Here is a 25,459-nt window from a genome sequence, read left to right on the forward strand (position 1 = left end):
CTTTTGTAGCTTTTAACGTTTTATATACTTATCTATTATTGACATAAAGCCTCTGCTTGTTTTTTAAAACTTCTGATTCTGTTGAAAGAAAATACCATGTGACAGCCTTCAGAATTACAAAGCGTGGTTGCTCTTCAATAAGATTTCCTTGGGAATTCAATGTCTCCAGTTTAGTGCTTTTCAAAGATCTTGCAGGGGTTTGTTGCAGTTTTGTTCCATGTAGCATTTCCTTTAACTGGTGGCCATCTGTCTTGACCTGAATTAAGCCATTTGGGGTTTTTTGGTTGTTGTTTGTTTGTTTTTTCTTTCCCTTTTTGTCATTACTTCTGTATTTCAAATCAGTGGAGAAGCTGACATGGTTAACAAGAGACAGGATTGTAAACTTGCTTACATGAAGCCCTTCTTGCTGAAGTCAGAATTCCTATCTATTTAACAATAGATAGCTATTGTCTTGATTCCTCAAAACAGTCACTATTTGGTAATTCTGTTCCTTTTGTGTTTCAGAAGTGTCTCATACGTACAGTCCGATAAAGCCAAGGAATTACCAACTAGAGCTCACTTTGCCTGCTAAGCAAGGAAGAAACACAATAATATGTGCTCCTACTGGTAAGCTGATGGCCATTATTTATATTTGCGTTATATATGCGTTGACTTCCTTTTTTGTTCTTTTATTGAATACTGGGATGAAATGGGCAAGTTCCTTTTTTTTTTCTTGTTCCATTTGTCTTTTGAGAAAACCATCCTATTGATATATAATCTCAAGATATTTTAAGGAACACAATGGAAAAGAAAAATGCCGTCTTTTAGCTTCCTTCAGGCCCTGACTGTTGGAGTATGTATTACCTAGGAAATCGCTTGATATTTTTCAGTCATGTTGTAAATCCTGCCATTGTTAACCCATCCACATTACCAACGTACTAGTCTGCACAGTGGTTTTAGGAGAGCCACAAATAATTACCTGTTTACAGAAATATTTCAGTGCGATATTAGTTACATGTTTTCTTTTGCTTTGTATGTTAAAAGGTTGTGGGAAAACCTTTGTTTCACTTCTTATATGTGAACATCATCTTCAAAAATTTCCACAAGGACAAAAGGGGAAGGTTGTGTTTTTTGCTATTCAAATTCCAGTGTATGAACAGCAGAAATCTGTGTTCTCCAACTATTTTGAGAGACGTGGGTAGGTATCACAGTTGATCCAACTTCTTTTTCTCTAGCTTCATATAACTGGTGCGCTTTCTGCTTTGTTTTGTTTTTGAAAAACCATAATGCAAAAAATTTATGATAGATTCAGCTTGTATGTAATCTAGATGTAATTCCATCATGAATTCAAGCCTTTTTTGTCAGATATACCTGAAATCCTAAGTTTCTTTGGTTAGTTAACTCTTGCAGAGTGAGTAAATGACTTGAGATAAACTTTACATTTAAGTGGCACATTTAACTTTTTAATGATTTTATAATTTATTTAATATTACTCTTTAAGTACTATTTTCTTTCTTAGTGGCTTGAAAGAATACATACTACTAGCAATTTTAACTAGGTTGCATTTATTAATCTATGTGTAAGGCTCTGTGCTAACTAAGCACCGGTCTCTCCTTTTGGACTTAGGGAGAACTTAATCGATTGATATTCTGATTTAGTGTTTTATATTTTGTGGTTCCTCATTCACACCGTGGTTGGTAATAAGCAGTTTTTGTCATTTTCCAGATACAAAGTTTCAGGCATTTCTGGAGCCACGTCTGAGAAGGTCTCAGTGGAGCAGATTGTTGAGAACAGTGACATCATCATCTTAACTCCACAGATTCTTTTGAACAGCCTTAAAAATGGGACTGTTCCATCACTCTCTGTCTTTACTTTGATGATATTTGATGAATGCCACAACACCAGTAAACACCATCCTTACAATATGATCATGTTTAATTATCTAGATCAGAAACTCGGAGGGTCTTCAGACCCACTGCCTCAGGTATCTACAAAGTCAGATGGATTTCTTAGAAGAGCCACGACCTTCCTAAACCTATTGACTTACTCTTACGGCCCCAGAAAGGATGTCCTTCTCAGGTCCTAAGTCCATATTATATAACTCATTAATTAATTTTCATCGATTCATTCATTTATCTACTTAACAAGTCTATATCAGGTGCCTCCATGTGTTGTGCACTGTGCAGGGCAGTGGAGATACCAATGTAAAAAGACATCCTTGCCCTCGAACAGCTTTTGTTCTGCAGGAAGCCAGATATGTAAGAATTATGTCATAATTGATCACGATGGCACACTGTGGAGATGAGTATAAGGCGCAATCAGAACGGAAGTAAGAGTTCCTAGGTGTGCTATGAAAGTAAGGCAAGACCTAACAGAAGTAAGGGAGGGCAGAAACTAACAAAAGTGTACAAGGTAGACAGCTGCGTGGTTTTCAGTGAAGGCTCCTGTGTGTCCAAAGGCACAGGTATGAAAGGATATGGTGTGCTCAGGAATCTTAAAGCTCTTCAGTATCCCTTAATGCAGAGTGTGAAGCAGTGAATGGCAGTAGGTGAGGCAGGATGGGAGAGAGGGAATGATCGATAGAACAAGATGCCAGGAAAGACCGGAGGGTATGAGATAAGCAGGTAAGTAAATGGATTAGTACAGGAGAGCAGACGGAACCCCATTTTTGGTGTCGTTAGAGAAGAGAGAGTGAGAAGGGTCAAGACAGAGAGTAGGTCTTAGATGGGAGCAGAAAGGGTAGGGAATCCCTGGCATATAACCTCTCTTTTCTCTTGAACGTAGGAGATGTAGATAGATCATTTGCTGAGAATAATCAAGATGGGAATGGCAGAAGGGAGCTCAGGGTGCATGGAGAGGATTTGAAATAGAGAACAAAGAGGAATACACAGAAGAATTGACTCGTCATACTGGGGTCCAAATGAGTGGGAAATGATGAACTTATAACAACCCCACACGTGTGTAAAGTTCTCTACCCCTAATAATTACCTGTGTAGGAAACACAGGTTAGAAATTCAGTATGGTGCCCATAGACAAAATTCAGTGGCAGTCACATTTCTTATAGCTTTTTCTTCTAGAAAAAAATAATTGGTAGTTAACTAGATTCCTTGCTAATGAGTCAATTATTCAATATTTATTGAATGGCTATTAGAGGAAGAAATAAGTATTTATTAGGTGACCATTAAGCTAAATTCATTACAAATGATATCTGACTAAATTTACACTGCTACCATTTAAAATCACTATTGTTACCCAGCTTGAAAGAGCTGAAGATGCTTGTCCCAGGGTACACAAGCGGTGTGACATGGCTGAGAGCAGAATGGACGTGTGTCTTATGTCAGTCCTTTTCCTCTTCAGTATGTCGTTCTACACATCATGAGGGCCACAAGGATGAGGAAGAGAGACGTCCTCCCTTGGAAGGGTTTCCTCTCTTCGTTTCTATGCTGATTAGAGTTCAGCTGATGAGTTGTGCCTCCTGAATTTACTCAGGTCTTTGCCTAATGGGGACCTTTCCATTTGCAGTGCCATTGAGAATTTCAGGGAAAAAGAAAAAAATGTTCTTGCTCTTTATCTGAAGTTAGGAAACCCTAGTCACATGAGGGGCTGTGGAAATGTCATGCTCTTTCCCAGACATCTCACAGTTGGAATACTCTTCACAGATCATTGGGCTGACTGCCTCGGTCGGTGTCGGGGATGCCAAAAGCACAACTGAAGCCATGGAATATATCTGCAAACTGTGTGCGTCTCTTGACATATCAGTGATAGCAACAGTCAAAGACAACTTGGAGGAACTGGAGGAAATTGTTTATAAGCCGCAGAAGTGTAAGTGGGATCCAGTAACAAGCCCTTTGGGACTTTGCGACCCTCTGCTATCCCTAGTTCAGAGCCATTTGGATGAACACTGAATTTTTACCTGTTTAGTAGAAAATGTTTAATCCTAAACTTGGGAAATCATGTTTTTGGCGTCTCTCTTCAACTGAGTTCTCTCCCCACGCAGTGGATGAAGCCCAGGAATGGCCTGTAGAAAGCAAACATTCTTACTCTTCAGTTCCATAAAACTCTCATAACGATACTAATAATGAGAGAGAGATGATGAGACAATCTAAGCATGTAAATGGCCAGGAGCCGCCTCAGTCCTTCCCTGTGCCCCATCCCTGAAGAGAATATTATGTGGTCATTCATTATTTCAATATGTGTCTAATAATGTGGGTTGAAATGAAATTATCTGAATTCATCGTATCTTTCCTCAAAAGATCAGAATATGATTTTTAAAATAATATTGACTAGCAAATGTTTATTGGATACCAATGCTATACTAACCCAGCAAGGGTGAGGGAAGAGGAGATAGATACGACTTCATCCAGGCTCTCGGGATAGCATATGACTATATGAGTATTAAGCAGAACACACACAGGGCATAGTAAGGGAGGGGGCAGTTAAGTAAGTTTCTTTCTGGGAGCTGCCTATAAGGGGTTTAGAAATGGTACCCAATCTAAACGTTTTAGTACCAACTAGTCCCCACTGCCCTCTGAGCTTCATCTCCTCCCATCTCCCATAAACCCAACCATGTTGCATTCCTGTGGGCTCCTCACAGGTGTCATGTGCTTTCTCTCTCTAAGCTCTTTTTTCACGAACAACTGCGTTTTCTTCCTCCTTTCTTCTTTGCCTGCTTATCCCACAACACTGCCTCCCCTGGAAGAATTCGCGATTCCTTTCCCAGTCCTCCATGACTCCTTGCACATATTTATGTTAGAGCAATCTACTGTGGTGATTTGGCTACGTATCTTTCTCTCCCCTAAGAGCACAGACCTCTTTGGAACATGGAGTGTGTTTTTACAACTGTCTATCACCAGAACATGGCACATGGTAGGCAATTAATATGTTTCTGCTGAAACAATGCAATAATTAATGTTTGGAACAGTATGAACAGTCCTGAGGGCTGAGTGGGAAAGGATCAAAGAACAGAGACAGGGTTAAAAAGTGTGGCATTTACACAGATAAGATGGATACCAGCCTCATCCGAGCAGAGGCTCTGTGCTGAGGAACAGGGAGAGAAGTTGGATTAGACCCAGCGCGTGAAAGACAGAGATGTGCACTGATCAGTGCATTGAGCACAGGGAGCTGTTACAAGGTTGCTGAGCATTTGTTTCATCATCTAGACTATCTACCTGCCTGTGAGCTCAGGGCCTCAGGTTTTACAGAGGAAGTAACAAAGGCAGGGAAAGGTTTGGAAATGCCCAACTTGAACTCATGTGTTCTTCCCGAAAAATACTGACTTTCTTTTGATGGCTCTAGTTTTCAGGAAAGTGGAATTACGGACTAACGACAGATTTAAATATATTATCTCTCAGTTAATGAGGGAGACAGAGAGTCTGGCAAAGAATGTCTTTGACGAACTGGGTACCATAACTCTCGGTAAGATAAATCTCATTTTGTATCCTCTCCTTTTGGGAATGTCTATATATTGTTCACTAGTGTCTGTTTGCATTCTCCTTAGTTCAGACAATGTCAAGACATATCCAGAGGTTGACATTCTTGATTATAGATAATTCAGGTTATTCAGGAACCTTCTAACTCTGCCTTCATTTTCTCTTGCCTTTTTTTTTTTTTTTCTTTTTTTTTTTTTTTCTGTTTAAATCCACAGTAAATTTATCTGGACACACACACCTAAAATTTATTATATTTAAATCAGTTCATTCTTTTTTTTGAACTTCCAGATTAGTTTTCCATCCTGACTTCCGTATTATATGAATGAAACCACCATTCCCCCTGATGTTAGCCTCAAACCCTAGAGGTGATCTTTGATTCTTTCTTCTTTTGAGACTTTCTCGTGAAGTCACCAAGTGCTGTTCTCCTTTTTACTCATTCATTCACCATATATTTATTGTGCCAGGTACTGTGCAAGGTGATGGAAATAACAAGATTAAAGACATAGTCCCCACCCTCGTGGAACTCACAGTCAAATCATGAGACAGAGATGTGAGTTGTTTCCATGGGGCAGGGCAGAGTTATACCCTGGGTGCCTTAGGAGCACATGGGAACTGTGGCCTGGCCTGGACTGCACGGAAGGCTTCCTGGGGAAGCCGGAGACAGATCTTGAAGTCAGCCAGGTTCAGAAAGAGAACAGCCAAGTGAGGTTGAAAAGGCAGTAGGCATAGAGAGAAGAGAGAGCACACTGAATTTTAGGAACTGCAAGCATTTCCTGACAATTCTAACATGTGAGCGGTAGAAAGAGGTGAGACTAAAGGGAGAGGCAGGGGGCAAACAGGGAAGGGTCTGGTAGGCCAAGCTGAGTTTAAATTTTATTCTAAAAGCAATGGGAAGCAACTGAAAATTTTAAACTGGTTAGTGATGTGATGAAACTACTAGTGAAGGAAGAGGGCCAAACAGAGGCCCTGGAGATGGGTTGGTGAAGGGAGGAGGTTTGTGCAAAGAGCTGCAAATAGGAAGTGTTTAGATTTAATGGCTAACTGTATTTGGGTGGGAATGAGAGAGGGGAGTGCAAGACTTCTCCCAGGCTTCTGGCTTGGGCACCTGTATGTATGCCAGTGGGTGGTACTGCGTTCTAGGACTAGGAGCAGCTTTGGCAGGTACGAGGTGAATTTAGAGTTTTAGAAATGTTGACTTTTTGATATCTGCAAGATACCTCATGTTGTGTCGCCTTCTTTCCCTTACTTTGCTTTTCTTTTTCAGCTAGATTTAGGATTTATTCTAACAGTCTTCTAGCTGGTTTGCCCACCTCCACTCTTTTCTATCCAACCCCCCCCCCCCACACCCCTTACCTGGTTAGTCTTCCTGAAATACCAGTTTTATCATGTTAATATCCTGCTTGAATTCCTTTGCCTTCCAGGCAAAGCTCTCTAAGTCTCTAACTTGACAGTTTGAGCCATGCCTGCACAATCGTTCCATTTGTCTTTCCAGTTGTATCTTCCCTACTTTATTTAATTCTTTGATTTAGCAGTTCTTTAAACATGTCCATTCACTTGTTCATTCATTCAGTGCTAGGCAGTGTGCGAGGTGATGGGAATACAGCATGGCCCCCGGGCCACAGCCCCTTCCCTCGTGGCCTTTCCAGTATAACAGTAAAGCCAAAATTAGTAAGTAATAAAAATGCAACAGGGGATAAAGGTAGGTGCCTGGTGGGGGTAAGGTGGGTTTCAGGCAGAGGGAACAGTATGTGCAAAGGCCAGGAGAGTAGAGAGAGTATGGAGACTTCCATGAGTCCTGTAAAATTTAAGAAGGGAAGCGTCTAGAGATGAAGATCAGAAGTAGGTGGAGGCGAGATCACAGAGGTCCCTGTGGGCCAGGATGGGAGTTTGGCCCAAGGAATCCATAACGGCTCTTAAGCAGTGAGTGGGGTAACGTACTTTCTCATCCTCAGTATGGAAACTCCCCCGAGCTGCTGAGTAGGGAACGGATTGGAGGGAGTAGGGCAAGAGGTAGGGAGACCAATTAGGAGGCCATCATGTTATCCAGGAACATTATGAAATGGTCTGAATTGGGGAGGTGGCAGAGGGGTGGAGAGACATGAATTTCTACCTTCTTATTCCTTCCACCTGTAATACCCTACTTTCACCTTTTCGCTAGTCCAAATCCTGTTAACTGCTCATTTCTGGATTCCTTAGCTTCTTTTCACATCTCCCCAAGTCTATGAATATTTGTTGATTCATTTAGCTTACTCCTGGCCACCTCATTTGTAGTTGGGGCTGGGAAAGAAGCAGCTCAGTGCCACTTGTCTGGGTAGCCTCCTTTGTTCCTCTTGTTTAAAAAGAGGAGCATTTTAACCCAGAAGGATAGCTCTTACCTGTGAATTTTATTGTGTTGTGCTCTTCCAGAGGAGCCCTGGACAACTGATCCTAGAGTAACTCACAGACTGAGCTGCTTGAAACAGGGCTGTGTCTTCCTCATCCTTTTATCCCCAGCACCATGCACAGAGCCAGACGACTGAAAACAGGCTATTTCAGGAAGACTACTCTGTGTACAGAGAGTTAAGGAAAAAAAAATAGAGGGTAAGGCATGTTTAGAACCTTAAATGACTGACATATGGCATAATGAAAAACTTTTTTTTTTCCCTCCAGAAAACTTATCTGAAATTCAAAACAGGAATTTTGGAACACAGAAATACGAACAATGGATTGTTACAGTTCAGAAAAAGTGCATGGTGTTACAGATGGCAGACAAAGATGAAGAGAGCAGGATTTGTAAAGCGCTGTTTTTGTACACTTCACATTTGAGGGTATGTTGCTTCTGTGGAAAGTCACATTTTAGCTGCAGCAGCTACTGGGAACTGCTGTGGCAGCTGAGAGAACATCAACTTTTCATCCTGTCCACAACAGCTCACTTAGGAACTTTCCAGAAGGTTGTTAATGAAGCAGACTCCAAAAGTTATCCCATTCAGTCTCTTCTTTGTGTGTTTTCTGAAACTTAACACTAGAGGCAACAGGACAGAAGCAAAGACGGAGGGTCTATGCTGTGCCCCAAGCATTCCCATGATTAACAGGGAAGGGAGATAGAAGTGATTAGAAAAATTGGATGATGATGAACATCCTTGTTAGACATGTGACTGGTGACAGCCACCTTTAAAGTTCAGTACAGGGCTCCTGTTGCCCTGTCCTGAACCATATGTTTTACATTTGATAAAGCCCCATGCGCATGAGGAAGATAAAAATATTTTCAAATGCACTCAACAGTATGCATTTATAGAATTGTAATGAACTTAATTGAATGTTTGGTGTAAGTGGTCAGTGCCATCATCGTAAACAGGTGCAATTACAATTCAGTAATGGCTTTAGATGTGTAAAGAGATTAAATTGAATGTCTGAATTATGAGGCAGGTTGATGTGAAAGTTGATTTGCTTTTATTTTTTTGTTTTTCAAATCTTTGACATGCATTTTTCTTGTAATTTTCTCTCTTCTGAGGTAGAAATTTTAGTGATCCTGATTAATTAGTTAATGATTCTATCTTATTGAGATGTTTTTTTAAAATAGTGTTTGATTCAAAGATTTTATTACAGCACCATTAGGGACTATTCATCTTAAAAAACTTAAGTTGGAATAGATTTGAGAAAAGTTTATTCTTAAAATTAATTCTGTGCTAAGTAGAGCTAATGAGTTAAGTACAGCTAATGACTTAAAAACAGCAAATGAGTTAGACATTAGAAACACATTGAAACTCAGTTTTCATTTTAAACAGAAATTGAATGATGCCCTCATTATCAATGAGCATGCGCGGATGAAAGATGCTCTGGATTACTTGAAAGACTTCTTCACTAATGTCCGATCAGCAGGATTTGATGAGATAGAGCAAGATCTTACTCGGAGATTTGAAGGTGAGTGGTGTTTCCAGAGGAGGAAGCCATGGCGCCTGGTGACTCCAGTGGCAGCGTACTTACATTGTGTTACTTGGCATATGGTGATGTTCAGTGAGTTTGTCCTTGGGTTAAGAAGATATTATAGATGGCAAGACTGTTAAGCTTTTGTAAAATCGGGTACTTGAGGAAAAAATCTGCTGCTTATGCTATTTCCTATTTTGAAGAAGGAAAAATAGTAGGATTCGTAAAGAATACATCCCATAGAAATAGTTAATATAACATTTTTTAGTTTTACTTTTAGTAATTTTATACAGGTTTAAAAAAATACAAAAAAGTGTTTTAATGATATTAAAAATACTATAATTTATATACACTTCTATATAAAGAAGAACACCAAAATGACCCATAATCCCACATCCTTCATATTAAGAAAAATACAGTAAGATACTAAGTGAAAAGTGAGTCTTCCTTCTCCCACTCCCCAATTTTTTCCCCAAAGGTAATTACTGTTAATAATCTTTCTTTGGCCTATACCAAAATATTTACTATACATATGTGTAATCCAGTGAAGGGCTACTGAACATTGAACAACCAGCTCTCTGGGGAAAAATATATGCATTTATTGGTGTATCTAATGTATGCATTAAATCAGTGGTTATTACTTATAAAATAGATCGAGAGATTAACTGTTTGAACTATAGCTGAAGGTCACGGTGTGTTCTAAATTTCTAGAATGTGTAAGCAATTTATAAAACATTCTCCTTTTGCAGAAAAGTTGCAAGAACTAGAAAGCATTTCCATGGATCCCAGCAATGAGAACCCTAAACTCAAAGACCTCTGCTTCATCTTGCAAGAGGAGTACCACTTTAACCCAGACACTAGAACCATTCTCTTTGTGAAAACCAGAGCACTTGTGGATGTAAGCTTCTTCTTCCTTGTGGATAACAAATTGACTCAGTACCATTTGGTTGAAAAGATTATCCTTTCTTTACAGCTCTGCAAACAAGCATCATATATGTGTGGGTCTGTTTCTGGGCTTTCTATTCTGTTCTGATTACCTAGTGGTTTATCCTTACACTACACTAATAGCTCACTGCCTTAATCACTCTAGTTTATATGTCTTGGTGCCTGGAGAGCAAGCACTTCATACGTCTTTTGATTTTTTTCCATCAGTTTTTAAAATTTTAGCCATTCTGTGGGCACATGGTGATATTCTCTGGGTACAGGGTTTTAATTTGCATTTCACTAATGACTAATATAGTTTAGCATTTTTCACATACTTGTTAGCCATCCATGTATCTTTAGTGAAGTGTCTGTTCACATCTTTTGCCCATTTTAAAATTGGGTTTCATTGGATTGTTTGTCATGTTATTATTGAGTTTTTGAGAGTTTTTTATATTTGGACAAAAAAGTCTTTTGTCAGGAATGTGATGTGAAATTTTTTCTTCTGATCTTCTCATTCTCTTAACAGTGTCTTTTATAGATTGAAAGTTTTAACTTTTGATGAAGTCCAGTTAATCAATTTTTTTGTTTGCTTGTTTGTTTGTTTTGGATTGTGCTTTTGATACTATATCTACGAGTAAAAGCCCTTTGCTTACCCAAGATCACAAAGGTTTTCTCTATGTTGTCTTCTAGAAGTTTTGTAGTTTTACATTTATGTCTACAATCCATTTTGAGGTATGGGTTGAATGCTTTTTGTTCTGTTTTGTATGTGGACATCCAATTGTTCCAGCACTGTATGTTGTGAAGACTATTCTTTCTCCATTGAATTGCCTTTGTAACTTTTTCAAAAATCAGTTGACTGTTTTTACGTGGATCTATTTCTGGAGTCTCTGTTCTGTTCCATTCATCTATATAGCTATCTTTTTACCCATCTTACATTGTATTGATTACTGTAGTTTTATAGTAAGTCTTGAAATCAAATAATCTGAGCCCTCCAACTTTTTTCTTTTCTTTAAAATTGCTTTAGCTATCTTCCTTTGTCTTTTCATTGATACAGAGGATGCCTAAAAAATGTATACACATTTTAAGAAAGGAAAAAACTGTATTAAAATTGTAATACTCAATATATACCAATAACAAAAGATGAATACAAGTTACGTGTATACATTTTTTTGGCACCCCCGGTATTTTAGAATCAGCTCATCTACATCTGTGAAAAAGTCTGCTGGGATTTCTATTGGGATGGGTTCTATAAATAAAATTGGGGTGGAATGACATCTTAACAATATCAAGTCTTCAAATTCATGACCATAGTATATCTCTTCATTTATATAGAGCTTCTGTATTAGTCATGTATTATTGATAACAAATTGCCCCAAAACTTAGGGGCTGGAAGCAACAAACTCTATTATCTTATAATATCTATTGGTCAGGAAGCTTGAAACAACTGAACTGGATGTTTCTGGCTCAGGGTCTCTCATGAGGCTGCAATCAAGGTGCAGCAAGGCCATGGCTGCAGTCATCTCAAGGCTTGACTTGGGGGGATGAACTCCTAGCCTCACTTAGATGGCTACTGGCAGGCCTCAGAAGATGTGCTTCCAAGCTCACTCATGTGGGCCTCTCCACAGGCCTCACAGCATGGCAGCTGGCTTCCCCTAGAGTGAGTGGTCCAAGAGAGATTGGGAGAGAGTGCCTAACATGGAGGTCACAGTCATTTTATAACTTCAACTTGGAAGTGATATCCCATCATGTCTGCCATATTTTATTCCTAAAAGCAAGTCAATAAGTTGTTCACACTTGAGGGGAGGGGACACAAGGATCTGAATACCAGGGAGTGGGGATCATTGAGGGTTACCTTAGCGACCACCTACCACATCTTCTTTGGTTCCTTTCATCAGTGTTTTGTTTTTTTCAGCATACAGATCCTGCACATATTTTGTTAGACTTATACCTAAGTATTACTTTTTTTTTAATGCTACTGTAAATGGTACTTTTAATTGGTTTTTTATTGCTGGTATATGGAACTACAACTCATTTCTGCATATTGATATCTTGTGTCCTGATATCTTGCTAAACTCATTTATTAGTTCTACATACCCACTATTCTGAACTTTGCTTTCTTCATTTAAAAAGCCTCTTAGAGAGTAAACAGTAGTATCACATCACAAAGATCTATACCTTTATGGTTAATTATTACATAGACTTCAATTCCAAGAAGCTTTTACTCTCAGGTTTGTCAGTCTGAAAACTTTCTGTATACTAACTTAAAGTTTTTTTTCCTTCTTGTATATATTTCAATATTGAATTAATAGAGATGGTAATACAAATAGTGTCCAACTGATAATTGCTTTTCATTTTCAGGCTTTAAAGAAATGGATTGAAGAAAATTCTAAACTCAGCTTTCTAAAACCTGGCATATTGACTGGACGTGGCAAAACAAATCAGAACATAGGTATTTATATATAGCATAATATATATATATATATATATCATGTTCAAATTCTTTTTTAATGTTTGTAGTAGTCAGGGTTCAACCAGAGAAGCAAAGCCAGGAGATGATACATATACATAATGCATATATACATATACAAAGAAAGAGAGAGATTTATTACAAGGAATCGGCATACACAGTTGGACTAGCAAAGGAAATCTGAAGTCTGTAGGGTAGGTGGTCAGTAGCAGGCTGGAACCCCACAGGCGTGAGCTGTTTGGAGTCTCTGAGCTCAGGGAATGCCCAAGTATTCAAAGAGGTAAAGGGCTGACTTGATTAAGTCAGGCCCAACTAGGATGAAACTCCTTTTGATTAAGTTAATGTAAGCTGATTAGGAACTTTAATTACATCTGCAAATTCCATTCACAGAAACACCTGAAAGAATAACTGGGGACTGTAGTTCAGCCTAGCCAGGCTGATAAATCACAAAACCATCACAATGCTCAAATGCCAAAAAGTTGTACACATTGCCTCCCTCCATGTATTCTGCAAACAAAACCAAAGTTACTTTTTAAACTGTTGTTGGAGCATGTCACTCTTCTGTTCAACCAATAGGTTAACTGGAAATAGAAATATTCTGTTATTTTATTGTTATTCTTTAACCTGTAGTTGCTATTGTGTATTATATATTTTATAATTAAAAAAATAGTCCAAGCAGATGATCCTGAAATGGAGCGAGAGTGGACAGAGGCTGTAAGTTGGACCCTAAGGTGGCCAGCGCTCACCTCACCTCACAGCCGTGCTCCCCAGGCCTCAGTGATCCGTAGTGACAGGTCCTCATGCTGTTTCTTCTATTTGGTCTTGTTTATAATAAGTAGTCCCCACTCGTCAGTTCTCAGTCATGCATTTTCCCATTGTACAAATTTTAAATTTCATGAATCTTGAAAAGCAAATTCAAATTTTGAAAATCTGGCTTACCCCATGCAGTCCAACACCACATCACTGTGGTTGGAATTCAAAGTTCTCTGCCATCTGACTCCAATATGAGTCTAATTTAATTTTCCAACTTTGTTACTTCCCCATAAATAAGCACTTAGAAAACATTTTCTTGTTTATTTATTCGTCCATCCATCCACATTTATTTAGAACTTTGTGCCCGTTGTTGTGCTTCTGTCAAGCAGCCTTGCCCAACCTCCTCCACATCCACACAGCATCCAGTTCTCCCTCCATTTCTGCTCATCTCATTGAATTACAGCTTCCTATTATATCCTTCCACAAACTATGAACTCCTTGTAGGTAATGGTGGACCTTTAACTGCGGTATCACTATTGGACAAACCAGAATGCTGAATAAATGTTTGAGGAACAAATGGATAAATAAGTTCAGAAATTAATGAAGTGTGATGTCTGTCTTGGGCATGGCCATTGTTCAGTAGAAGATGATGGTGAAAGGAAATTCTTTGGGCCTTAACAAAATATAGCTCAAGATTTTGACTGCCAATATACTAGGGGGGAAAGTGGAACTTTTATAAATTCTATTAATTCTGAGATGGTGATCACTGAAATTCTTTCTCCTCTCAGTATATCAGTGCCTGAGAACTGTACACTATTAGGGTCCTAGACTGAAAAATTCAAGGTCCAGTTGTGCTGTAAGCTAGACTGTCAGCTTACCACACTTCCCAAACCTCAAGGTCTTCATCTAGAAAGGGGAATCAGAACACTTGGCACATCAACCTAAAAGGGCTTTTTGAAGTTTCAGTGAGTAAGTAGATATGAAAATGTTTTGTCAGCTGTAAATGCTTATACACATGCAGAGGCATTACAATTAGTGAATATTTTTGCAAAAGAAAAATAAAATCAATATTTGTTTTGAGACAACATGATTAAAGCCACACAGCTAGTGAGTGCCGCAGCTGGGATTTGAACTCAGGCAATCTGCAGCACAGTCCAAGTTGTCACCACCCTAAATGTCCTCTCCAAAACAAGAATAGGAATAGGCCCCACTGCCTAAGGTTGTTGGGAAATCATGAATATAAAACACTTACCACAGTACCTGGCATGTAAGAAGCATTCCATAATTAATAGCTAGTTTTTCAAGGGTAAAGTTCCCTCTGGTGAGTTGTGTAATGCCGTCTGACTCTGACGCAGGAATGACCCTCCCAGCACAGAAGTGCATATTGGATGCATTCAGATCCACTGATGATAACAAGATTCTGATCGCCACCTCAGTTGCTGATGAAGGCATCGACATTGCTCAGTGCAATCTGGTCATCCTGTATGAGTATGTGGGCAATGTCATCAAAATGATCCAAACCAGAGGTGAGAGAAGCTTTGGTGCCATTGTTAAATGGCTGCCAGTGTGTCTGTCATTCCAGCTTTTCTCCTTTACCGAGTGAGTGTGTGACCTCTGTCACGGTGGACCCTGGTATCATTGGCTTACTTGGTCAGGATTTGGTGGCTAGTTTTGTCCTCTAACATATACACTAGTTTAATTCTTGTTCACAATGAATACTGTATACTTGACCAACATTAACTGACATATTTATGGAAGGATAATTCTCACTTGGATTGAGGCTTTGGCGGTCAGTGTGCGGACTTTTCATGGTTGTGCTTGTGGTGCTGATGGGCTCCCTGTATTCAAGAAGACATACTCCAAGGAACTCTTCTGTCATACTTGAACTAGACAGTCTCTTAATCAGTCTCTCTTCCTCTTTTTCAGTTTCCATAACAGCTGCCACATTACTTTTCCTGGAAAACAGCTCTGAGCATGTCACTTCCCTATATAGAAACTCCAGTGGTTCCCCAATTTTATTGAGGTTAAAAGAGTTTTCATATCCAACACTAACTTATCTTTCCAACCTATTTCCAATTCTTTTTCTTTACTCATTATTCACTTCAGCCAACTTGACTTCATCATTTTTTCCTTGTTGAAGGATGATGTTCATTTTACCTCTTCCCTTGCCTCCATATCACCAGTCCCTAATTCCCCTAGCTGGGAATATGCATAATGTCTCTTTTGAATGCCCATACTCCTTTATATTGACCTTTCAGCATTTCTCATTTTCCACCTATATTCTGGGGTTGTGAACATATCTCATTTCGCCATGGCCTACAAGGCTCTTGAGGGAGGATTTATTTATTATTCATGTTAGAGCCCTCACACTCTCATCCTGAGGGTTCGTGTTTGATTGTCTTTAAAGCAGAATTTCTGATAATGTGGCTGTCTGATCACACTGCACCATAGAGACCCCCAAGGAAGCCCGTCTAAGGTGGGCTCCTAGTTTATCTGCATGTGTAATGCACAGGTGCGCGCCTGCATTTGACTCCGTGCTCTTAACAGCTCAGCTTCCCTGGAAAGTGGGGTTCAGTGACCAAAGTTGAATTTTAGGGATACCTAACCCCTTTGCTTTACCTGTTCTCAGATTTATTACAGTTTTACATCAAAGACATCAAATAAAATATTTATTTTGTGACAGGCAGAGGAAGAGCAAGAGGTAGCAAGTGCTTCCTTCTGACTAGTAATGCTGATGTAATTGAAAAAGAAAAAATAAACATGTACAAAGAAAAAATGATGAATGACTCCATTTTAAAGCTTCAGTCATGGGATGAAGAAGTATTTAAAGAGAAGGTAAGTCTTTTCATCTGTGCTACTCTTTCAGAATCTGACCATAAGTCACATACAGGAAACCTGAGCATGGTTGGTACCTTATAGCAGACGGATCTGAGTATTGTATTAGAACAATAAGTTCAAACTGAAAAATTTGTCCTGCAGTGAACATCAAATTCATTCTGCCAAAAAAAAAAAAAAAAACCATACTGCCTTTAAGTCTCAATGAGATTGAAATATATTTTATTAATGTTAATACCTAAAGTTATGTTTGTAGATCTAAAAGAATTGCGCTTAAGTTGATAGTTTATCTTGAGGACAACACCCTAACATGGAAAGACATAGCCCTTCTTAGTCTTTTCCTCAAATCTCTCTCTTTCTAACATCTGGAGTCCTCAGAGAAAAGCTCCCATTGCACTGTACAGGTGTTGAAATGCTGAACTACAGGAATGAATAATAACGTATACTTTGGAGCGGCACATCTGTTCAGTTCAACCCCTTGATAGTAACCTTCATTTTGTGGTAATTTCCTTTAGAACACAGAAACATGGAACCAGATTGGGGAAAAGCAAGACACACACACACACGCATGTGTTCGCACTCACATGTATGCACACTCACACTTTCTCCAGACTCTATGGAGATTTTTGTCTCTGAATTTCTGGAAGCATTGAACACTGCAGCACTCAGAGAGAATGTTAACATTAGAATCAGTGGTTCCAATACTAGTTCTGCCACTTACAAGATCTGTGACCTCAGGTAGTTACTCTGTCTTTTAAATCTCCTCATTTGTAAAGTTGGGGAAATAACAGTATTTAACTCACAGGGCCATTTGGGGGATAAAATGAGATGTATGCATTGCTTAGCACAGTGCCTTAGTATAAAATAAGTGCTCAGAAAATGAGAGTTACTATTGGACAGAGGCATGAGCCATACTTTAACTTCATAAAGATGAACCGTACAATCCAGTGGGCCAATTTCACAGTGTCCATAATTTTTTTAAAAAAACTTTTATTTATTTTAAGTGTGTTTTCCCAGGACCCATCAGTTCCAAGTGAAGTAGTTATTTCAGTCTAGTTGTGGAGGGTGCAGCTCACGGTGGCCTGTGTGGGGATCGAACCAGCAACCTTGTTAAGAGCATTTCGCTCTAACCAACTGAGCTAACGGGCTGCCCCCACCCCAGTGTCCATAATTTTAAATAGTCGTAATATCTATGCTCAAAAAGTATTGAGAAGCAGTGATATAAAGCAAATCAGCACTTATTTGAGGACAAAAATATAACTTTATGTCAGTGTTTACTCATTTTAAAAAACATTTCTTCCTAAAGTTTGGAGACCAAGATATTTAAAAACACCTCTTCCCCATTTTCAGTGAGAAGAATTGCAGGGAAATTCATTAGTTCCTCTTAATTTTCCTTTTTTAATTTTAGTGAAGGATATGTTTTTTTCACTGAACCACCTTCCCATTTTGTAGGAGACGGAGATGTTGACAAAAAAGGCTGTAAAACCATATTAGCTTTAATACCCGTGCATAATGTGTATCCCCTTCATGGGGTAATGAGCTCATTAGACTCATATGTGGCAGAAGCAGTAGAGTAAAAGTTTCCTGAGGAAGATGGAGGCTGGACCAGGCACAGACTTTCTTTGGTAGCCAGCACACCAGGTCAAAGAGTGGCGTGAGGAGAAAACAGGTTAAATATCTGTTGGGTCAGGCTATTGAATAGCGTTTGGGATTCCCCTGACACCCGTCGATAGAAAATGGGCAGAGATGGCAAAGAACAAGAGGGAGCCCAGAACAAGTGTAGCTGGGAGTCATTGGTAGCTGGTAATTATGTGGCAGCTAGGAGCTCGGAATCTTGGTGTCATCCCTGTCCTGTCATAGATGATGAAAGAGAAAGGTTTTGCTTTCAAAGGCTTAGTTGAAGTATAATAGGGTAGGGAAAAATCTTATATTTTTAAAACTAAAAAGAATTATGGTTCTTGGGGTGAGACCCCTTTCTGTGGTGTTTTGATTAGGGCTGGGGTGTTGAATCTGAGCACCCAGTCCCTTGTGTTGGCTTTAATGGGAGGAAAAACTGCGGAACAGAGGGAGGCAGTTTCGGGCTCTTTAGGGCAACCTAGAGTAAGTGGAGTGGGAGACTGTACACTTTTTTCCCAGCCCCACAGCTGCACGTGTCTGACCTTCCTTAGAGCACTGTGGTCCTTGGGGAATCTCTGGTTATTCTGCAGCCATTTTAACATGTAGATGGTCCAGAAGTATCCAGGACTGATTTCCATCATGGAAGCTTCAGGATTTGGTATTATCTCATTCTGGAGGAATAAGGTATAAAGGATATTTTTCACAGTTCCAGTTGTGAAGGGTTCTCTGGAATCAAAATGAGAAAGCTCTTTCCTGCCTCATGGAGTAGAAAACAAGATGTGGGGTGAAAGGAAGTTCATTTTGACCACAGAATTTTCAACATGATATGTTTCCATGACCGCACACAATCAGGATTTCATAGTTTTGCTTTTTTCCACCTTAGTGCACAAAATCGCTGCTTCTTCACCCACAGGTGGGCGGGGAAGGCCGTATGCTATAGATTTAATTTGTGCCATTGACTGAGCCTCTTCACCCAGTTATTGAGTTAGTTTTAAGTATAACAGTCATAGTTTTAATTTATTGGGATTTATTGACTGTAGTAACATTTAAAATATTTGGGATTTTACTATTTAATTGACTTTTAGTATATAATTGAATATCATTAGGTATTAGTGAATTTTTAAAATATTGGATGCCCAAAGGGCAAGTTTATATTTTTACTCTTTCCTATCACATTCTCCCCAGCCCCAGCCTGCCTCAAGTAGTGATTAGAAACATATGTGAGAAAAGGAAATTAAAATTGTTCATAGGGAAATGTATACCATGTAGCCCAGGAATTTTGCTTCTAGAAATTAATCCAAAAGAAATAATGGTAATGGAAATGGAAATACATAATGTAACAGTTTTACAGCAATGAAAAATTGAATTGAAAATAGGCATAAACTTCCTTTTAATTTTACAAAAACAATGAAGATAATTTCAGATGAGATGTGGCAGAGAATGGGGGTTGGGAATATTGTATTTTGATTGTTCTTGTAGCCTACATTCCAGGCCTACATTTATTTATATGTCAAATTTTATTTGATTTTGAAGTGCATTAGAGATTAATGGATTCTCTATGAATGATCAGTAACTAGAAGATAAAAGTGGGAGGGAGATTTCTACTCAGAGTGACAATAATAATTTCAGCTAACATACAGAACATGGACTCTCCACCAAGCCCTCTTATTGTCATTTTATAGGAGGGAAACGGGGGCCTGAGGAGCTCTATTTCCAGTAGATCACACAGTTAGGAGCTGGCAAAGTACATCTATTTAATTACTACACCTAGTGGCCTAACCAGAAATGTTTGAAGCATAAATAATGATGACTATAAAACTTTTACTGAGAGATGTGAGGCAAATTAAGACAAAAGAAAAGAAATCCTATGCTCTTGAATGGAATAACTGAATATTTTAAAGATGTGCATTCACTCCAAATTCAATTACAGGTTTATCGCAACTCAGAATCAAAGTATACATATTTTCAACTTGATAAAATGGTTCCAGAGTTTATGTAGAATAAACAGATGAAAATAGCTGTAATATTAGCTGAAAAAAATATATCTGTTGAATGGTGATTGCCCTACGCAATACTAAAGTAGAAACCACTAACGTTTTCATGGTTCCTAACATAAGACTATCCTAATGGACCAAGGATAACACTGACGAGCATTTAACCTGTGCCAGGTGGCCTAAGTTTATGTTACCTCCCACAGCCCACGAAGTAGATGCTATAATTGTTCCCATTTTGTATTTGAGGAAACTGAGACACTTGCCCAAAATCACACATCTGGTAAGTGGTAGGAACAGGATTTGCACCTAAGCTGTCTGATTCCACCTGGAACACTTGAAAATATAGCCTGATAAAATACAGGCAGCACCACAAACCAGTGAGACAGGGTAGTTCCTTTTACAGCTGACATTGTGGAAATCACCATGTTCTTTCATCCTTTATGATGTTTCAAGATTCCTTCTTTTATCATTTCCTTCCTTTTGCCATTCTTTTAAGGAAGTTCTGCTGGTGAACAAATTTTCTTAGTTTCCCTTCATCTCAGAATGTCTTGATTTCCCCTTTATTTCTGAAGGATATATTGTTGGGTATAGGAGTCCAGGTTGACAGTTTTTCCTTTTAAGCATTTGAAAAATATTGTGTTACTTCCTTCTGGCCTCCATGGTCTCTGATGAGAAATCTGTTGTCATTCAGATTGTTTTTCCTCTATAGGTAAGGTGTCATTTTATTTTCTGGCTGCTTTTATGGTGGTGGTGGTGTTTTTTTTTTTTCCTATGTCTTTAGTTTTTCAGAAGTTTAATTATAAGGTGTCTTGGTGTGGATTTCTTTGGGTTTATCCTGTTTTGTATTTGTTCAGCTTTTTGAATCTGTAAGTTTATGTGACATTATATTCAGTTTGGGAAATGTTCAGCCATCATTTCTTCCAGTACTTTTTAAGCTCTGCTCTCTTTTTTCCTTCAAGGACTCCAGTGACATGAATGTTAGATCTGTTTTAGTAGTCCTAAAGATCCCTGAGGTTCTGTTCAATTTTTTTTCCCAGTCTATTTTCTTTCTGTTGGGTAATCTATTGTTATGTATTCCAGTTCACTGATTCTTTCTTTTGTCCCCTCCATTCTGCTGTGGAGCCCATCCACTGAGCTTTTTATTTTCGTTATTGCATCTTTCAGTTCTAAAACTTCCGTTTGATTCTTCTTTATATCTTCCATTTCTTTGTTGAGCCTTTATATTTGTTCATGTTTTAAGAGTTTGTAAAGGCTTATTGAAGCATTTTTACTGTGGCTGCTTTGAAATCTTTCTCAGATAATTCTAACATCTCTGTCTTCTCAGTGGTAGCATCCACTGTCTTTTTTTCATTCAGTTTGAGATCTTTCTGGGTTTTTGGCATGAAGAGTGATTTTTGATCAAAACCCGAACATTTTCATTTTATTATGAGACTCAGGAGAGGAGGTAGGGACAGTGTCTCATCACTATCAAGTAGAGCTAGAAGTCTAGGTTCCCCACTCAGCCTCTGTTGACACTAGCCAGCGGGAGGCTCCTTGTTACTGCTGGTTGGAGATAGGAGTTCTGGCTCCACACATAATTTCCATTGACACCACAGGTGAGGGGGGCTATCATTCAGCCAGGCTGATAGTCCTGGCTCCCTCCTTGGCCTTCTCTGACACCACCAGTGTCAGGGTGTTTCATTACAGTCCTGCAAAGTGGAAATCTAGGTGTCCTACTCAGCCTTTGCTAGCATGGGTGGTGGTTTAGTGACAGTTTTTTGTTTTGTTTTCTGTGGTACTTGGCTGGAGTACAATAGTTGTTATCTAAAAGTTTTCTTGCTAGGCTGCCCCTTTCCTGACCCTTTGGATAGAGAGAGTAGGATTTTGTTCAGATTTTTTTTTTTTTTTAATCTGTGCCCATAGGCATTTCTGATTGCCAATTTCTTCAGCTCCAATCTGGGACATATGAGATGAAATGAAAACCCACGGAACTCACTGCCATGTTGTTCCTAGGGTCCCAAGGTTCCTAGCTGGTCTATTTTCCTCTCTTTACCCTCTAGAATCTTCTTATATTTATTTAAAATATAATGTGTGGGTTCTTCAGCTAAGGCCTAAATGTAGAAATACAGTCATACTATACATACATTCAACTTTACTGTAATTCAGCAATACTTTCTGTGGTTGGAAGGGGAGAGAGAAAAAAGATTTTAGATGGTGGGGGTTCTTCTGCCTGCTATTCCATTCAATAGGTTTATGCCCTGGAAGTGGGTGTAATTATGTCTAAAACAATCAATTCATATAATATATCTATTTGTAAAGGATATTTTAAGTTTTACCAGCTATTAAAGTAGAAAGCATGCTTCACATTGACTATTTTATGGACACCTTTAGTGCTTTTATGGGCATCTGTGATGAGGAAACTAAAAGACTAACTTCAGGTCACAATTAAATATTGACTAACAAAGATTTAGGAGAACCAATAAAATTATCTATGGAATCTTTATAAACAAAGCCAGGTATGGCATGCTCATGGAAGGTGTATATGGATGAAGAATGGATGATTATATGCATATATGTGTCTCCTAATTATACTCAAAGTACATTTATGAGGTGTTTTATTGTTTTTTGTTTTCCACGTAGGTTCGCCAGATACAGATTCATGAAAAATTCATCAGGGATAATCAAGGAAAAGAAAAACCTGTACTTGATAAGAAAAATAAAAAACTGCTCTGCAGAAAGTGCAAAGCTTTTGCGTGTTATACAGCTGATATAAGAGTGGTGGAGGTAAGCAGCCTTTTTCACAAAGAGCACTGGTCACTTTTTAGCACTAATTAAAGCTTACTAACTATCGGTGCGATATTTATAGTAAGAATACTATTCTTTCTGTTGTAATCATGGCCATGGTCCATGTATTTTACAAAAGCTAAAAAGTTAAAAAACAAACAAACCCTTAATGTTCAACAATAAAGAAATCGTTTTAAAAATTGGTACACAGCCACTTAAGTACTATGTAGCCATGAAAAATAATGGTTATGCTAAATGCAATGAGGTTTCCTGGATTAGATCCTAGAACAGATAAAGGATATTACTAGAAAAGGTGGTAAAATCTGTAGTTTAGCTAATAGTAATGTGCTGATATTAATGTCTTAGTTTTGACAAATATACTGTGGTATACAAGAGGTTAGCATTAAGGGAAGCTGGGTGAAGGGTATGCAGGATTCTCTGGACTATATTTGCAAACTAATGGTTATGAACTTGTGTAGTATAATGAAAAACTCCTTACAAACTAATCGTAAAGTGGAAAAAATAACCAGCACGCAAAATTATAAATATATTATGATTATAGCTGTGAAATAATATTAGCAATACCACCATCACCACCAACAACAAATATCAAAACACTTTGTACAGAAAAAAAGATTAAAGGAAATATGCTAAAATGTATTAATATTTTGTAGTGATACTCCATGATGTTTTCTCTGTACTAGTTTATGTTTTCCAAACTTTCTTTTTGGGATAGGCTCACTTAGATAATGAAAACAAAGTATCTCCTTATTTTAAAAACATAACATGTGTAGGTTAGACATATATATAATATATATGTAAAATATATATTATATATATTTTTTTTTTTTCTTTCCTTAAAACTTTTAGATAAAGGATTATAAAAGTCTCCAAAGACAAAAAAATGGATGCAGCTATTGGTGAAGATGGAGGGGAAGGGGAAGTGCCCAGGCTGGTTCAGATGATGAGTTACTACTTTAGGGTTCTGTTTGGTCTTCAGAAAGCAGAAGTCTCTCATCAGTTCAAGTGTTTGAGCAGGAAGCATATTAGGGGTGATGCTGGCAAGTTCCCAGACCTTTCTGAGTCTGCTTCTTCAGCTATAAAAGATCCTTCGAGGTCCAATATAGGTGATTTTTCTATTGAAATGGCCCTTTGAGACTGCACATTTTCGTGAAGGACTGGTGTGTTGGATCTGCATTTGTTCTGTGCAGTGTGGCCTTTTTTCAGGTTTGCTGTGAAGTTGACTGTAGGCGGGCCGTGTGGACACATTAGTCCTTGACCCTGTTCACATTCACAGTGACCCTTTGCTGTTCTTCCCTGTATCTTTTGGATTACGTCTATCAGGCCACTGGTAAACTCAGGCTTCACAGATCTTCAACAAATACTCCTTTTGTTTCTGAATTAATAAAGAGTATCGACTTTAAGAAGCTAGGTTGCCTGGAAAGTTCTTAGTCCTCTTCTTGAGGAGATGTCTCACTTGCCCCTCCACCCTCACCATGTAATTGGGAGTCAGGCTGTATGGATTCTGCACTGGCCTTCAGGTGAATCCGTATTTCCTTATTTCCCCAGCTGTAAAATAAGTAGGGTATCTATCACCTGCTCTTCATCTCAGATTATTGTGGAGTTTTCCTTTTTTAATCACAATCATGTACCGGTTCTAACATTCTGTTTTGTATGTTATTCGCTCCTTTCATCTGTAGGAGTGCCATTTCACTGTACTTGGAGATGCTTTCAGAGAGCGCTTTGTGAGTAAATTACACCCCAGACCAAAGAGTTTTGGGTGTTTTGAGAAGAAAGCAAAGATATTCTGTGCCAGAGAAAACTGTCACCATGACTGGGGGATCTATGTGAAGTATAACACATTTGAGATTCCAGTTATAAAAATTGAAAGTTTTGTGGTGGAGGATATTGCAACTGGACAACAGACACTATATGCAAAGTGGAGGGACTTTCATTTTGAGAAGCTACCATATGATGCTGCAGAAATGTCCAAATGACCTCAAGACCCCAATCTTCAGCTACAGGGAATGAGTGACCTTGCATGAAGAACTTATCCCCAGTGGGTAAGTCATGAATGGCTTGTACCACTGCAAAGATATTTACCAAACACTTGTGCTGTACTGAATAGTTATTACTTAATTCACCTTCTGTTCATTGTTTTCGACAGTTTGAACTATGTCATATATGTAAAGCCGCACGTAAGTGAATCACAACACTGAATGTTTCATATGCCAATAGAGCTCTAAGTACTTAAAAGCCTTAACTCCTCTTTCTGTCCTTCCCTTCAGAACCAACTGCCAGAATAAAACCCCCAGTAGCCACTCAGTACACTTTGGCAATAAATGAATGAATGAATGGACTGTTGAAAATTTTTCCATACTTCCCTTTCTTTCCTTAACCTATTGTAAACTGGCTTTTGCCCTTAACAATCTACTGAAATTGTTCTCATTGAAGTCACCAGTGACTCTGTTGCTAAATCCATTAGGCATTTCTTAGCCGTTCTCTCTGAGCTCTTTGCTGCTTTTGCCCCTGTTGAGGACTCCGTTCTTAGAACTCCTTACTGGCTTCTAGCTCTTCTAGCTGTAGCCCAGTCTTTTCCGTTGGTTCCTCTTTGCTGATCCCTTAAATGTTGATAATTCCAAGGGGTCAACATATATACATATTCATCAATGTAATAGTTACATATGCTCATGTTCTCTAGGTAGCAGTGTGTGGCATGTCATCTTAAAATTCTATAGTGGACAACTTTTCGTAATGGGGTCATGTAAATAATACAGTACTGCTTGAGAAGTTGA

General features: G+C 38.6%; 1 protein-coding gene across 1 annotated transcript in view; it reads left to right on the plus strand.

The window, feature by feature from the left end:
- Positions 1–25,459, plus strand: part of RIGI (RNA sensor RIG-I) — a 40,303-nt gene extending 14,844 nt beyond the window's left edge. The window contains exons 6-18 of the mRNA XM_019734070.3: positions 505–606; positions 1,024–1,177; positions 1,705–1,963; positions 3,639–3,801; positions 5,275–5,394; positions 8,058–8,215; positions 9,173–9,308; positions 10,061–10,209; positions 12,594–12,684; positions 14,811–14,981; positions 16,139–16,290; positions 22,521–22,664; positions 24,365–25,459. Coding sequence (XP_019589629.3) covers positions 505–606; positions 1,024–1,177; positions 1,705–1,963; positions 3,639–3,801; positions 5,275–5,394; positions 8,058–8,215; positions 9,173–9,308; positions 10,061–10,209; positions 12,594–12,684; positions 14,811–14,981; positions 16,139–16,290; positions 22,521–22,664; positions 24,365–24,661 — 2,096 coding nt within the window. The 3' untranslated portion in view covers positions 24,662–25,459. The remainder of the gene's footprint in view (positions 1–504; positions 607–1,023; positions 1,178–1,704; positions 1,964–3,638; positions 3,802–5,274; positions 5,395–8,057; positions 8,216–9,172; positions 9,309–10,060; positions 10,210–12,593; positions 12,685–14,810; positions 14,982–16,138; positions 16,291–22,520; positions 22,665–24,364) is intronic.

This window comes from Rhinolophus sinicus, chromosome 16 (genome assembly GCF_057876585.1).
Source record: "Rhinolophus sinicus isolate RSI-liver-muscle chromosome 16, RSI-T2T, whole genome shotgun sequence".
NCBI classification, from domain to species: Eukaryota; Metazoa; Chordata; class Mammalia; order Chiroptera; family Rhinolophidae; genus Rhinolophus; species Rhinolophus sinicus.